Source organism: Heterocephalus glaber, unplaced genomic scaffold (genome assembly GCF_053883595.1).
Source record: "Heterocephalus glaber isolate CG9 unplaced genomic scaffold, H.glaber_assembly_v1.0 deba00001587, whole genome shotgun sequence".
Classification (NCBI taxonomy): domain Eukaryota; kingdom Metazoa; phylum Chordata; class Mammalia; order Rodentia; family Bathyergidae; genus Heterocephalus; species Heterocephalus glaber.
This window is the reverse complement of record NW_028258365.1, coordinates 4,970,133-4,984,091: the sequence shown is the minus strand read 5'-3', so window position 1 is coordinate 4,984,091 and position 13,959 is coordinate 4,970,133. Positions and strand designations below refer to the sequence as shown.

The 13,959-nt window shown below is 44.4% G+C and overlaps 2 protein-coding genes across 6 annotated transcripts in view; both read right to left on the bottom strand.

Moving 5' to 3' along the window:
* On the bottom strand, positions 1-12,043 carry Reeld1 (reeler domain containing 1). The gene is made up of 6 exons (XM_087193393.1): positions 12,033-12,043; positions 10,642-10,787; positions 7,456-7,657; positions 6,240-6,303; positions 2,762-5,439; positions 1-2,041 (listed from the first exon to the last, which is right to left on the bottom strand). The coding sequence occupies exons 1-5, from the start codon at positions 12,041-12,043 to the stop codon at positions 4,834-4,836; spliced, it is 1,029 nt and encodes a 342-aa protein (XP_087049519.1). The 3' UTR covers positions 1-2,041; positions 2,762-4,833.
* The window catches only part of Lsm6 (LSM6 homolog, U6 small nuclear RNA and mRNA degradation associated), a 38,471-nt gene continuing 35,153 nt past the window's right edge, over positions 10,642-13,959 (bottom strand). For 3 of the 5 annotated variants that reach the window (XR_015443971.1, XM_087193350.1, XM_013067120.3), the window contains one exon: positions 11,185-12,766. Coding sequence is in view for 4 of the 5 variants with exons in the window: in XM_087193350.1 (XP_087049476.1) it covers positions 12,689-12,766 (78 nt within the window). In the remaining variant the exon portion in view is untranslated. Of the gene's footprint in view, positions 10,788-11,184; positions 12,811-13,959 lie in introns of those variants that run through there. The other 2 variants (XM_087193349.1, XM_087193351.1) reach the window with 2 other exon arrangements.

The following is a 13,959-nucleotide window of genomic DNA, read 5'->3' as shown; positions in this document are numbered from 1 at the left end:
TTTTGATAAAAACAAGTTTATGCAAATTCATTTAACTTGGAAAAAGAAATTCCTCGCTGTTGCACCACTAGAAAAAGAGGGATAGGCTAGGGTGACATAAAATCAAAGCATTCTGCATTCCAGGAAGACTTGGATTGATGATTAATACTGGAAGTTCAAAACAGGAAAAGGGTCTGACTGATCATCATCTGTGATTTCTTCATAAATTGTCAGCCCTTTACAGACAACTTTTCAAGTAAATGTGACACTTGTTTAAATATTTACTGGCTTGGCAACCTATTTTTGTTGTTATTGCTATTAATTAGAGTTTTTTTAAAAAAAGAAAACAAGCATTGTAACAACAAATTAATGACAGACCGTGTCACCAGTGAGGTAGCTCAGCCAAGCTACAGCTCGGCATTACAGTGATTTACTAAAATTGTATCTGTGAGGGAAAATTAACTGGAAATATCAGAAGTAGTCTTTGAATGTAAAAATGTTAAGGCCCACTCTTATCCCTGACCTGTGGTTATTAAATTAGCACAATAGATATAAAAACATTTGTTTAAAATATAGAGTTTCCAGTAATTGTTTTTCCATTATTTTCCTTTAAATGTGTGTTTGGCTCCCAACCTCCTTTCCTCCAAGAGGCTGCAACACTGAACAATTCCATAGCTGTTCTTACAAAACAAGAAAGCTATTCTCAGATGTCACATTTTGAGTCCTTTGCCTTTTAATTTCATGACTTTGTGCTTTAGCGACAGCCTCCAGATCAAGTCAATGCTTCCTACTCACTGTCCTCTGAGGCATCCCTGAGGCCAGGCTGAGATGACCTTCAAGATCAAGTCACTGAGGGGTTTCACGTTCCTGGACCACAGGCCTATAGCCTCCAACTGGCCTTGCCAAAAAAGTTCAGTCAGAATGTGGCAGTAAAAATATCTGATTCATGGCAGGGATTGTAGCCAGTGACTACCATGACAACTTGTATGGCATGAGCACTCCAGTTTTCAGGGGAGTGGGTTGGGGTGGGCACTGCAGGAAAACATCACTTTAAATATAATAATTTTGCTTAATAATTAAGACGTCATGGAAAGGGAATTTTTTTGATGGTCACAGACTTTCTCTAAATGGGCTAGGTGTAAAGACAGTCTCACAGCTGAAGGATGATATTAATAACAATGGCGTGTCAGATTGGTTAGTTACTTAGTTAGTTACAGGTAGATAGCTACCTGTTGTATGCAATGGCCAGAAGAATGATTCTGTCATCAACTTTTCTCTGATGAGGAAGCTGAGACACAGCTTCTATATTGCCTCACTGTTTGCCTGAGGCAGAAGACTACCTGGAGAAGAGAAGATGCCTTTCCCTGGAATCTGAAGATTTCTCTCCTCCCCTTTGATGTTCAGCAGGGAAGATGACCCAGGGCCCCCCCAGGGTTAAATGGCCCCTCCTTCTACCCTCTCATAAGCCCCTGTGGCTGGTCAGCAGTCTAACCAGAGATTGTAGTGATTTAAAGACAGCTGCAAATCCTTTGCCATGTCTCCCATCAAAAGGTGAAGTCAACCGTCGTTTTCTTTCAATAATGAAGGTTGGTCTTGTGACCAGCAGTGACGGTAGAGAGTAACAGATATAAAACCATGTCTCTGGCAACACTGAGTCTTAAGAGATCTGCAGTTTTCAGCTCAGAGGAAGCCAAGGAGCAACTTTCTTCAGTCCTTCCAGATTCATCCAGCACAGGCCACCTTCACCATGCCACCCAAGTTCAACCCCAGCAAGATTAAGTCTTGTACCTGAGTGGCACCTGTGCCAAGTTAGCACCATGTTTGCCCTGGCCCCCAAGATCAGCCACTCTAAAAAAGTAGGTGATGCCACCTGCTGTGCAAGTGCAAGGACCCAAGTTTGATCCGCGGTACCAAAAAAAAAAAAAGTAGGTGATGGCATTGCCAAGGCATCTGGTGACTGGAAAGGTCTGAGGTTTACAGTGAAGTGGGCCATTCAGGACAGGCCCAGACTGAAGTGCTGCCTTCTGACTCTGCCCCAGTCATCCAAGACATCAGGGAGCCACTAAGGGACAGAAAGAAAACATTAAGCACTTTCAAAATGTCACTTTTGACAAGCTCGTCAACACTGCCTGGTAGATGTGGCACTAATCTTTAGCCAGAGAACTTTCTGGAACCATTAAAGAGCTCCTAGGCACTGCCTACTCTGTGTGCTTCAATGTTGATGGCCATCACCCTCATCACATCATAGATGACATCACAATGGTGTAGCGGAATGCCCAGCTAGCTAAGAAGCATAAGGGAAAATATTTCAAAAAAAAGAAGAATGGACACACAAAAAGAGATATCTGCACCTCTGGTTATGTGTGCTAGGAACAGTCATTCCGAGGTTTTTTTGTTTTTTTGGGTACTGGGGATCAAACTCAGGTCCTTGTGCTTTCGAGGCAGGTGGCAGAACCACTGAGCTAAATCCCCGGCCCCAGTCACTCTTGAAATCAGCCACCATGATATTAGAAGGCACAAAAAGAACCAAACTGCTTCCCATATTCATTAATAGACCCAGCCATAGCCAGTATGAACTGGCAGCCATGTGAGTGAGCCATCTTGGATGTTCCAGTTCATTGGCAACACAAGGAGCAGAAGAACTGCCCATCTGAGCCCAGGTCACCGCAGGATCAGGAAAGACAATAAGAAATAGCAGTGGTTGTTTTAAATCTGTAGGTTTTAGAATAATTTGTTCTATATCATAGATAACCAAAATAGTCTGTTTACATTGAAAAATTACCTCTTGGATTGGAAGACTTCAAAGGTGATAGACAGGTGGTGCACCTGGCTCTGAGCCAATGGGGCCAAACAAGAGCATGTCATTGCTGGTATTCCTCATTTGTATTGTGGGGAGGAAGGACATCTTGTTGGAGGGCTGAGCATGTACAAAGGATATCTATGGTCCCCACTGGAGTGTAGCACATCTGTTTCTTTCCCCAGCATTCCTAGAACACATTCATATGTGGACACACAAATTACCTAGGTCACTGAAGCTGGGGAACTCAGCTACCTCATGGTATTGGTCAGTTTTCCATTGCTAGGACAAAATCCACAATTTAAGGGAGGAGAGGTTTATGGTGGCTTACGGTTTCGGAGGCTTAGTCCATGGTTGGCAGACTTCAAGGCAGAGACACTATAGCAAAAGGGGCACAGAAGAGGAAAGCTGCTCATCTCATGGCATTTGAGAATCAGAGGGTTAGAAAGAGCCAGAAAGGAAGGGGTCAGGGCCCAGAAATAGTACTCAAGGTCATGCCCCTAATGATCCACTCCCTTGAACCAGGCTTCACCTCTGAAGAGCCCATTCAGCTATGCACTCACTGATGGGTAAACCCACTGATGAGCTCAGTGCTCTCACAAGCCAATCACCTCTCCAGGAGTCTCTTAATCCATCTAGATTGACAATCAAGATTATCCAGCACAAGGGTCGAGGATCCAAGAGGAGAGATGTGCACAGTTAGAGTAAGCTGGGAAAAAGGAAAGCCTTGAGTTAGAGTAAGCTGGAAAAGCACCAAAAGTTATTTCTTTTCTACACAACTAATTTTTTAAAAAATGCTTTTGTTGCAAGAGTTGCCACAAATTCCTTTCTCTTCTTGAAAAGTCAATGAGCTTATTCTTCATTATGTTATTGCAAAGGCTAACTGTGAAAATTCATGCAAAGTTTCTAACATCCTACTTCTATGAGTTAGGTGCAAGGTAAATAAATATCCTTTCCAAATGTGTGGTGGTTTCTGTTTCTATTTTAAAGGACATGGTGATGCTATAATAGGGTTACCTCTGGAAAGTCAGCTAATTCCAATGTGTTATTTTAGATGAACACACCTAACAGTCATATTCAGCCTGTTGCTGTGATACCATTGTGAAAAATGTGGAACCACTGATCTTTGTCAAGTTGTGAGAACAGATAGATAGTCTTCATCCATAATGCTTTCTTCCTGACATCTCCTGAGAAGACAAGTGAAGGCGATTCTTCAAACTTTGCTGGTAAAATAATTTTTTAAGTCTGACCTTTGGCAAAAGGCAATATTCCTGCTAGCTGTTGGGAAGTACAAGTCTTTCCACTAAGTGTAAATGGATGGGAGGCCCCAGATCCATTTACACCTGATGGAGAGGTTGCTTGTCCTACTTTGGAGCTTATGGCCTTGTGCTGCCTGTGTATTTTCCCAAAGATGCATTCCATCAAGCTCTCTAGAACTGACCCTGCTTTGGATCCACTTCCATGGCAGATTTGCAAGGCTGCTGCCTTTCCAAGGATACCCTTGGAATACCCTTGCATTCACCAAGTCCGAGCTCCAACTGGTTTCCAAACTCCAGTTTTGAAAGGAAAACTTCTTTTAGGGTGGTTTGGAGAGGGACCATAAAGGCTTCCATTCTTCTTCTTACAAGAACCACAAACCTGGCATTTCTATTTTTTCAAAGAGTTAGAAGAGATGAAGCTGAGACCCTGAGGGGGGACAGAGTTTCTATTTCAGTGGGTTCCTTAAGGCAACAGAGGAAGCTTAGCAGCCACAGGAGTCTGGCTAATGAGTGGGTTATACAATATTCATTGCGTTGAGTTTAACTCTTCAAACAGAACATCTAATTGCAAAGAGACAAAAAAGAAGCCAAATTACAGATGTTAAGACAACAAAGCTCAGGAAGAACTCCCTCTGTTGATAACCTGTCCTTTCATGGCTTCCTCCACTGACTGCACACTGACAAGAGGCCTGGAAAGTCCCTGTTCTCATCAGGAATTCTCATTAGCTCCTTTTGACTGAGACACTAGGGTCTAAGGGGTCTAAGGAGGCCACTGAGGGCCCTGGGAAGAAAGTCTTCTCAGGGGACTGTTTTCTTGCTACCCACAGAAGGGGTGATCCTGTTGTATTCCGCTTGAACCAGGACAAAACTGTTCTCCCCAGTCCTGACATGCACACTCTCCCTGGTGTTGTTCCTGGCAACAGCATCAGCACCAGACTCGCTAAAGGGCACTCCTGTCCATTTGTGGCAACACTGAGTGTGCAGGTAGCAAAGGCCAGCAGCCAGGGGCATGCCCAGAGTCACGGACAGGCAAAGCAGAAGTCCCAACCTGGGAGTTCTGAACTGGATCCCCAAAGGGGCACTGTCTTCGTCTAGCCCAACCTCCGGCCTTGGGTTGGTCTTGCTAGGGTGTCCCATGCCAGCCTCTCCAGTCCCCTCCCCCTCTCTGGCTTCCTTGCACTTTGACTTGGGTAGGAAGCTGGCACAAGGCCTTGGTTCTTCTGCATGGCCATCAGCAGCAGGTAGCCTGGAAACGCTAGAAGTGTGGAAGTCAGGGGCTGGGTTGGCTGCCCCAGCCCCATGCCCACTGAATGCTTCTGAGGACCAGAGGTGCTGGGGATGGGTAAGATGGACGGTATATACAGAAGGCCTCATCAGGGTCCTATTAGAGGCCACCATCTTGTCCTAGAAAAGGAAAAAATAAAGGAGTCAAAGGGGCTGATCTTCCATCCAGTTTGCCACTAAACTTTGCACCTGACTCATGTTCTTTAAAGATAACACAGGCAACAACTGAAAATCCAGACTCTTGCCTGCTCCTAAACGAGCTCAGAGTAAAAGGCCTGTGTAGATAAACACACATTTGTAGTTGATGGAGATGGAGTGTCTAATGGAAAACCCACTCAGTGTGGAGAAAAGTTACAAGAATAGTTATGGCCCTTAAGGGGCTTCCAGGCCCATATAGAGGGTTATGTCCTTTCTGATGACTAAAGCTTTGAGTGTCTTTAATGGTAGGACCCATGCAGGAGAGATCATTTACTCTTACTGTAGGTTCCAAAAAATTTAAGCCAGAATATTATGCTGTGTTTTATTTTGTGTTCCAAGACTTCGAAGAAAAGAGTATATCAGTGCACATGTATATTTTATATTGTCCATTGATCTAACCTCTGGGGCCGTAGTATATGGTGTTTCAAAGCCAGTGTTATGAAGGAGAAGTGGAGGGGGGAAGAAAAGAGGAATTATTAACCAAGACTAAGTAGAAAAACAAATTGCTAAAACCATCAATTTCTTCATTGCTGGTAACTTCAGAGACACTGCATAGCATGGGGAGGCTGGTATTGATTAGTGCAAAGATACTTTGTGTATATCATGGCCTTGCTTTCCCTCTGACTTTGACTACTAGTCTAATAGTTCTTTTCCCAGGCTGGAGCTTCCCAGCCAGAGCCAAAATTCCAACATTTACCCCTATTCAAAAATCAGGCTTTTACCTGTTCAGCTGTATCCAAGCATGGACAAGTTTCCAATGAATTAAAGTTTCGGTCATCCTGAGTTCTAAAGAAAGAACAGAAGAGGTAAGAAGGTATCACTAAATATATGGATTAAAACAAATATTTCCTAGGGCTGGCTATTTAGCTCAGTGGTTCTGGCGTCTGCCGAGTTTGATCCCCATACCAAAACAAAACAAAACAATGTTTCCTACCACTTTGCATATACTGATGAAATCAGATTTCCTTGGAATAACTTCTGAGTTTGGGGTCAGGGGCAGAGGGCAGAGTTGGGGGAGAAGTGAGAGGATGACAGCGAAGAACTCACTACTATCATTTTTTATTTTATATAAAATATATTTCTGTGTTGTACTATAACTATATCTCAAAAATTGTCAGTGTACTTTGCTTTATTTATAGTAGCATCTCAGAGACTTCGCTCCATCTAAGACAATACAGGTTTCCTGGGTAATTATCATACTCAGCTCTTCTGACCAGTAGTCCTGTTATGATTAGGGTATTCCAGGCACTTAGGGATAAAAATGGCAGGACAATTCATAATAGCTAAACCTTAGAAGTAGGCTATATGTCCATCAACAGATAAATGGCTAAAGAAACTGTGATATTTACACATAATGGAGTACTACTCTGCTATAAAGACATAAATATGAATCATTTGTAGGAAAATGGATCAACTTGAGACCATAATGTTAAGTGAAATAAATCAGATACACAAGCTTAAGTATTGCCTGGTTTCTCTTATATGAGAAACCTGAATTATAAATAAAGAGCAAAATAAAAGATAATAGAAAGTAGGGAGACAGACTTTTCTCAAATGGAGAGGAGATCAAAAGATGGAAGGAGGGGGAGCGAAGCGAAGGAAAGGGGTTGAAAAGAATAATTAAGATGTGTTATGGGCCGGGGATTTAGCTCAGTGGTTTTGCTGCCTGCTGCGCAAGCACAAGGACCCGAGTTCGATCCCCAGTACCAAAAAAAAAAAAAAAGATGCGTTATGTACATGTACCAACTCCATAACAAGGAAAGTAAACATTCTGTGCTGCATATACTAATAAAATGGTTAAGATCCTTTTTGTCAGACTTCAGATCAAGTGTCTCAGTGTACAGCCTTGGTCTACCACCTGGACCAAATGGCCACCCCATCACTACTTACCTTTTCTGGGTGCTTGGTTTAGAAACAAGGCCCTCCGAGGAGACTCACCTGAGGGCCACAAGCCTCTCCAGCCTATGGACATCCAGTGATGGTTCTAGGGTTGGGTTGCTGTCCCTGCTGGGCTGCTGGCAGCTGCTGGCTGTGGTAGCTGTGTGCAAAGGATTCTGGGCCAGAGTCTGGACACCCTCAGACAACTTTGTCCCCACAGTAATGGTAGAAGCAAGATCTAGGCTGTTCTCCTTTGCAGCTTCTGTAAAGGCAACAGCAAAGAATCTGTGCACTGCTGCAGAAGAGTGAAAGGGGCACCAGGAGATACACAGAGGCCCAAAGACACCACAAAGAGACAGTAAGAAAGTTCTCTCTGGATTGCCTGGTACAAACAACGGCGATACAGGATAAATAGTAGAGACTCCAATGTGCCTTAAGGACAATCACTAAATCTGAGTCACTCAAAAGATGATTTGCCCAGTAATATAAGGCCCTGACAAAGCAGCAAAACACTTATTTCTTCCACGTATTAACAGAGGAAGTCCCTGGTTCTTTCTGGGCTTGTGTGTTCTTAACAGCCACATGTAGGGAATACAGAAACCACTGGACAACTGTACATATTTAATCTCTTCAAAAACTACTTCTACCTAGAAGTGAAATCTCACAAATTTTTAAAAGACCTAGGTTGTCTAACTAACATGTAACACTAGAAGTTTCCCTGGTGGTGATAATGACCCAAGGTTCTGCTACAGGCAGAGACAGAATCACTCCACTTGATTTCCTCCTTGTGACTGTCTAAGGTGAGGGCCCAGAGCATCAGAAAAAGCTGCACACAGGGCAGCGAGCAAGTGCAAATTTTAGAATCAGATTACTGTCTAAGTTCAATGCGCCTCTCTGCTATTCTTGGCCTCGGGAAAGTCCTCTTGGAGCATTAGTGTCTTCATTTGCACTATGGGGCTAGTAATGGTAGCCAAGACATGGAACCATTGCCGGGTGATGTGAAATCATTGATACAGAAGCGTGAATCACAGTGTGGGGCACATGCAGCATGTGCTGAGCATCAACCACAATAACAGTCAGAATACAGTAACAGAAGGCCATGTTGGCAGAAGTCTCTCCCGTCAGTGTACAGGGTCCCTGTATTCCAATGCTTTCATCATTCAAAACACTGAGGAGAAGAAAGAAAGCAGCCAAACCCAGACACATAGCAAACTGACAGTTTGAATTTGTGCCTAAACTCTAAGCGCACTCGACTGTTTCCACAGACCCTTGAGCGCAGGACATTGTAATGGTGGTAGCAGTGATACAGATTTGCAATTGCTGTGCCTGAACTCAACATCTGGGAGGAGAGATCCTTACATGTCCAATCACTGAAATCGTGTGATGATACTTTATTACCAAAGCTAATAAGGCAAATACTTTGATGCTATGTTCTGAATGTATGCCCCAAATTCATATGCAAGACCTAATCCCCAGTACAATACTACTAAGAGGGAGGTCCTTTAGGACATGGCTAGGTTATGAAGGCAGAGCCCTCAGGGACTAATGCCATTACAGAAGAGGTCTGGGGAGTTTGTTTACCCCTTCTGCCACACAAGGACACATATAAGGCACATACATAAGGGGCAGCCCTTCACTAGACACCAGATCTGCTGGCACCTTGATCTTGGACTTCCCAGACTCTAGAACTCCGAGCAGCGACTTCCTGTTACTTACGAGTCACTCAGTCTAAAGTATTGTTGTTATAGCAGCCTGAATGGCCCAAGACACTTGTTTACCAAGGAAGTATGAGAAAAAGATTCACCCAGGGATATTTAGACTGGGCATTGAAAGCTCCGTAGCTCATCACAAGGAACAGTCCAATTTGGAGACATTTCAGAAAGGAGGCACAGAGACGTAAACGTAAATCATACCTTAATGGGGTAGGGCAGTACCCCAGAGTGTCCCAGGGGTCTACTGGCAGATATGTTTGAGAATCACCAGAGTTCATATACATTAAGGGGCAGGCCAGGGACAAAAGGGGAGGCCAGCACCATGAGGGGTTTACGCTGTGGGTGCTGAGACTGGCATCTGGAACCTTGGGGTCACAGCACCCAGTGGGTCAGGCATCCAAGAGGCTGAAGGACCAAAGTGACACTTCCTCTGGAAGCCTCACTTTCAGTCATATCCATATGACAGCAAACACAGTTATGTTTTGGGTTGCAATGCAACAGTTGCCTGATTTATAAAATAAAACATGAGACTTGAAATGAGAGTTGGGGTAGAGGATTTCCTCCAGGCCAACTCTCTAGAGCATCCTGGTGGAAAAGCTGGAGCAGTAGGCAGAGACAGAGGTTCTGGGGCAAAGGCAGGGAAGGAGGGTGGCCATAGGTTGTCTTGGTCCCTGAGTGTCCTAGACTGAGGGGAGGCAGGGGTTCCTGCTGGAGTCTGGCCTTAATACATTAGCTAAGAATTATGGAAAGAGGAATCAAGGAAAACGCGACTGAGTGGGCGCGGATCAGAGCTATGCAAGCGATTGACGCCTGACCCTGATGGAGTCCATCTGTCCCCAGCCGTTCCCTGGAAATGAATAATGACAATGGGTTCTGCTGACAGAAATTTTCCAGCAGGGCAAAGATTCCCTAGCAGTTTGGGGTTTTCTTGTTTGGTTGGTTTTATTTCTTTTTGCAGAAGTTCATGGGCCAGTGGAGTGTAAAATCATGGGGTAACCCAGGAAAAAGTTGATTTCCGTTGAATCGGTCTCTTATTTCTGATTCTGTTCTCCATCCCAGGCTGCAGAGAACCATCTGCCTATCGTGGAAAGGAGCAATAAAAATTGCTTTTTCAAAAAAGCAGCAGAAGAAAAGAGCTCATTTCTTTTCTGCGTGCCCTGCGTCGCTTCAGGGGTCAAAGGAAAACAGCTGAAATACTGTGCTGACCGGCAGAAGCCGGGTAGGAGATGCATGCTCCGTTTGGTTCCGCAGGGCAGCTCTCTGTCCACTCCAGGGCCCTACTTAATTGGTTAGGTTGAGCCAGACAAAGTACTCTGCTGTGACAATCTCCACGTGACTGCAAGGGGCGCCTGCCTCTCCCCGCCAGCTTCTCACCGCCCCCAGGTGAGGCAGCTATGGGACAAGGCGGGTGTTTATTGCTTGTTTTGCAAGGACAAGAAACCGGCTGTAGTTCAGTTGTAAGTGAAAATAGACCATCGTAAAATAATGACAACCAGGCTAGTGAACACGGTGGAAGCTGTACCTGGGGCAGTACCTTCACTCTGCCCAGGGGCTGCCACCCACCACCCAGGCTCCACGTTGCTGTGGTCATCTGAGTAGGTTCTGCTATGTGTCTCTTGAGACACAATGGATGATTCAATCCTTGTCCAGTAAACAAAATACGACTGGACTACTGATAATCTGCGGAAAAAGAGAGAGCAGAGTGATTCAGGGATTCAGTTTCCCCTAAGTAATACCCAAGGCCATCCTAATAGCAAAGAGAGAACATGGTAGAAGTAAAAGAACAAAAGTCGAAATGAATAGAAGAACTAGAGATTATTTTATTCCCTTTGTGTGACTTCATTCTTTAAAAAAACCCCACAAAACTCAAAAGGTGAAAGTAATTCGGAGAGGTTTCTAGACAAATAAATTACCCTTCCTGGATAAATATGAACATCAGAATTCTTGTTTGGGGCTGTGAATGTGGCTAGCTCAGCGGGAGACTGCTTGCCTAGCATGCTCATGTTCAATCCCCAGCACTGAAAAGAACACTTTTTTTTTTCACTAAGAAGTGTCTGGAACTGTTTAGACTTAAAGAAAACGTTTCATCTTCAACTTTATTATTAGTTATTACTGATGTGCTGTCAATGACATCATTAATTAAAGGTTTCATAATTCCAGGGTACAGTTGTGTGACTGCATCGGAATAGCAGATGCTCTTGAAGATTAAAGATAAATCACTAACATTCTAAACAATATCTTAAATGCATAATTCCTTTCTTTAATACAGATTTCTTTCACAAACATTGTCGACAAGTATCATTCTTCCACTGTTAGCATTCAGAAGGCTGTCGTCACAGTGTGACTAATGTAGCTGAGGTCACCCAGAAAAGCAAGGACCCAGTGATAGGCATGGTTTGGGCCTCGAACATGTGGCTTCCAGACTCAGTTCATGGTACCATAGGCAAGGGTTCTGGGAGAGGAGAAAGCAAGGGAGCTTAGAGCAGGCTTCTGACCAAGCCGCTTAGCTCCTTTTCCTGCAACTTGAAGACAACAGCTTCTGAACTACTCTCTGTGCCACACACAGCTAGCCCGCGGGGCCAGGGTTTCCCTTAGTGTTGTCCTGCTGCCCTCCTGGGGCCTCCCGGAAGGGATGGAGAAGGACACCGCAGGGTGGTCATTAACCCGGTCTCTCTAACGAGGCTCCAGACGCAGGGGCACCATGGGGGGAACACCTAGTCTGGAGGCCTCAGCTCTAAGACACAGCCTGCAGGGTGTGGCGGACAGAAGCTGAGGAGCACACAGCCTTCCCTGAAAAAAAAATTCTTGTTCTCAGTAAACACAAGTATCTGAAAAGAATGCTAAAACAAGCATCTCATTTTGAGCACTTGATGCTTTTTCGTGCTCGCGGCTGTCAGGCACTGTCCTAACTACACTGCTTTATACTGCTCTTTCATCTTCCCGCAATCTTAGGAGGTCGGTGCTCGCATATTATCCCCTCCACTTTAGTTTTTCATTGTTGAGAAAGGGTCTCACTATATTGCCCAGATTGGTCCTCAACTCCTGGGCTCCAATGATCCTCCTGCTTCAGCCTCCTGAGTAGCTGATCCACCATGCCCATTTGGTGGAGGAGAAGCCATGGCACAAAGACCGAAGTGGCTTTTCCTGCATCTGATGAAATGTCCATTTTTCCGTCTCCCCCGTCTCCCCCGTCTCTCCTTTTCTCTTCCGTGCTCTTCTGCCAGCAGTTCCTTTGTCCTCTAGTCTGAATTGTCCAGAGAGACAACTCTGTACCCAGGGGACAATGGCAGGGGGAGGTGGAGTCACGATGGCATTTTAGTGCTGCCCGCTGTGGCCCTGTGTGTCCCCAGGGCCCTGCCCTCCTTCTAAGGTGGTTATGTAGGGAAGGGGGCAGAGATAAATACGGAGGAAAGGAAAAGAAGAGCCGAGCTGTGCCCTGAGACTGGGCCCCTTAACTAAGCAACAGCACTTCTGGGTCTTACAGGAACCTGACGCCCCCCACAGGCCGGGCAGGGACCTTCCACATGAAGCACAGGTTTCTCTTCAGGGACTTGCCAGAGTGGGTGATGATGTCGGCCTCTTCAAGGCAAGTCATCAGCTTGGAGCGGAGGAATGAGGACGAAAGTGCCTGCTGTCTGATGCTCAGGTACACGCCGAGCCTGCAACAGGAAGCCCATGAAATTGCAGCTGCTCCTCACAGTCACTGCAACGGAACGAAGGGGGCGATTGGGAGTCAGGGCCACTCAGGAAGGGACTTCCTGCAGGTCTTTTCAAAAGGGAAAGGCTCACTCTCTCCCCAGAAAGCAAACAGTTCCTGGGGCAGGGTTGGGGTGGGGTGTCCTGTTTTACACCAAAATAAATTCCATTTTGGCTCCAAGTGTGTAAAAATGAAATACAAATAAACCAGAAAAAAATTGTTTTTCTTTTAAAAAATATTAGAATGAGAAATGTGTCTTTAAGCAGATGTAGTGGCCATATGGGAAAAGATAAATGAAGTTTGCTATATTAAAGTATTTGAATCTAGATAAAATCAAGACAAGTGATAAACCCAGAAAAGTATTTATAACATATGGAACAGACAAACATACAGAGATAAGATGAGGCACTAAACAGATGATTATCCCCAAAAGGATGAAAGACACCAACAGAAAATAAAACAAGGTCACCATTATTTAAAAGCAATTATAAAGGAGCCACTACTGTATATCTATCATACTGGCAAATATTAAAATGTGTGGTTGGAGCCAGTATTAGTGGGACTATGGGGAAACTAGCATCCTTGGTCACTAGCGCTAGACCAACTCTTTGGGGTCAACCTTCTTTCTTTAAATGCAATTACCCTTGCTACATCTAAAGCACCAGGGAACCCTGAAAACAGTAAGTGAAATAAGCCAGGTACAGAATGACAGACCTCGTATCATCCCACTTATGTGAGATTCCCAGAGTAAGCAAACTGATAGACACAGAAAAGTTAGAAGTTACCAGAGGCTGTGTGTAGCTAGCTAGCTAGCTAGCTAGCTAGCTCTATCTAGTGGTGCTAGGATGGAAGACAGGGCCACATGCATGCTAAGCATGCAGCCTATCACTGAGTTTTGTGTTTTACTTAAAAACCTTTCTGTTGTACATATTTTCAGTGTATAGCATGATGTCTTACTACACATAATGAAATAGTTATTACAGTCAAGCAAATTAGCATAGTCTTCATCTCCCTGAGGTGTTCGTTGATGAATGAATGTTAGTCTTATAATGAGAAAAAAGTACATTTTCCTCATGCATATGATACATGAAAGTTGTTTAGGGTAACCTCTGGGACATGATATATTTATATCTTATAAAAAGAAGAAGATAATAT

What these genes read in the sequence shown, in the direction of transcription:
- Reeld1 (XM_087193393.1), bottom strand. An exon ending in AGCCCCTGGGCAGAGTGAAG is followed by an intron (nt 7,658 to 10,641) that starts GTACTGCCCCAG and finishes TTGCCTTTACAG; the next exon opens with AAGCTGCAAAGGAGAACAGC. An exon ending in GAGAGGCTTGTGGCCCTCAG is followed by an intron (nt 6,304 to 7,455) that starts GTGAGTCTCCTC and finishes TTCTTTCTTTAG; the next exon opens with AACTCAGGATGACCGAAACT.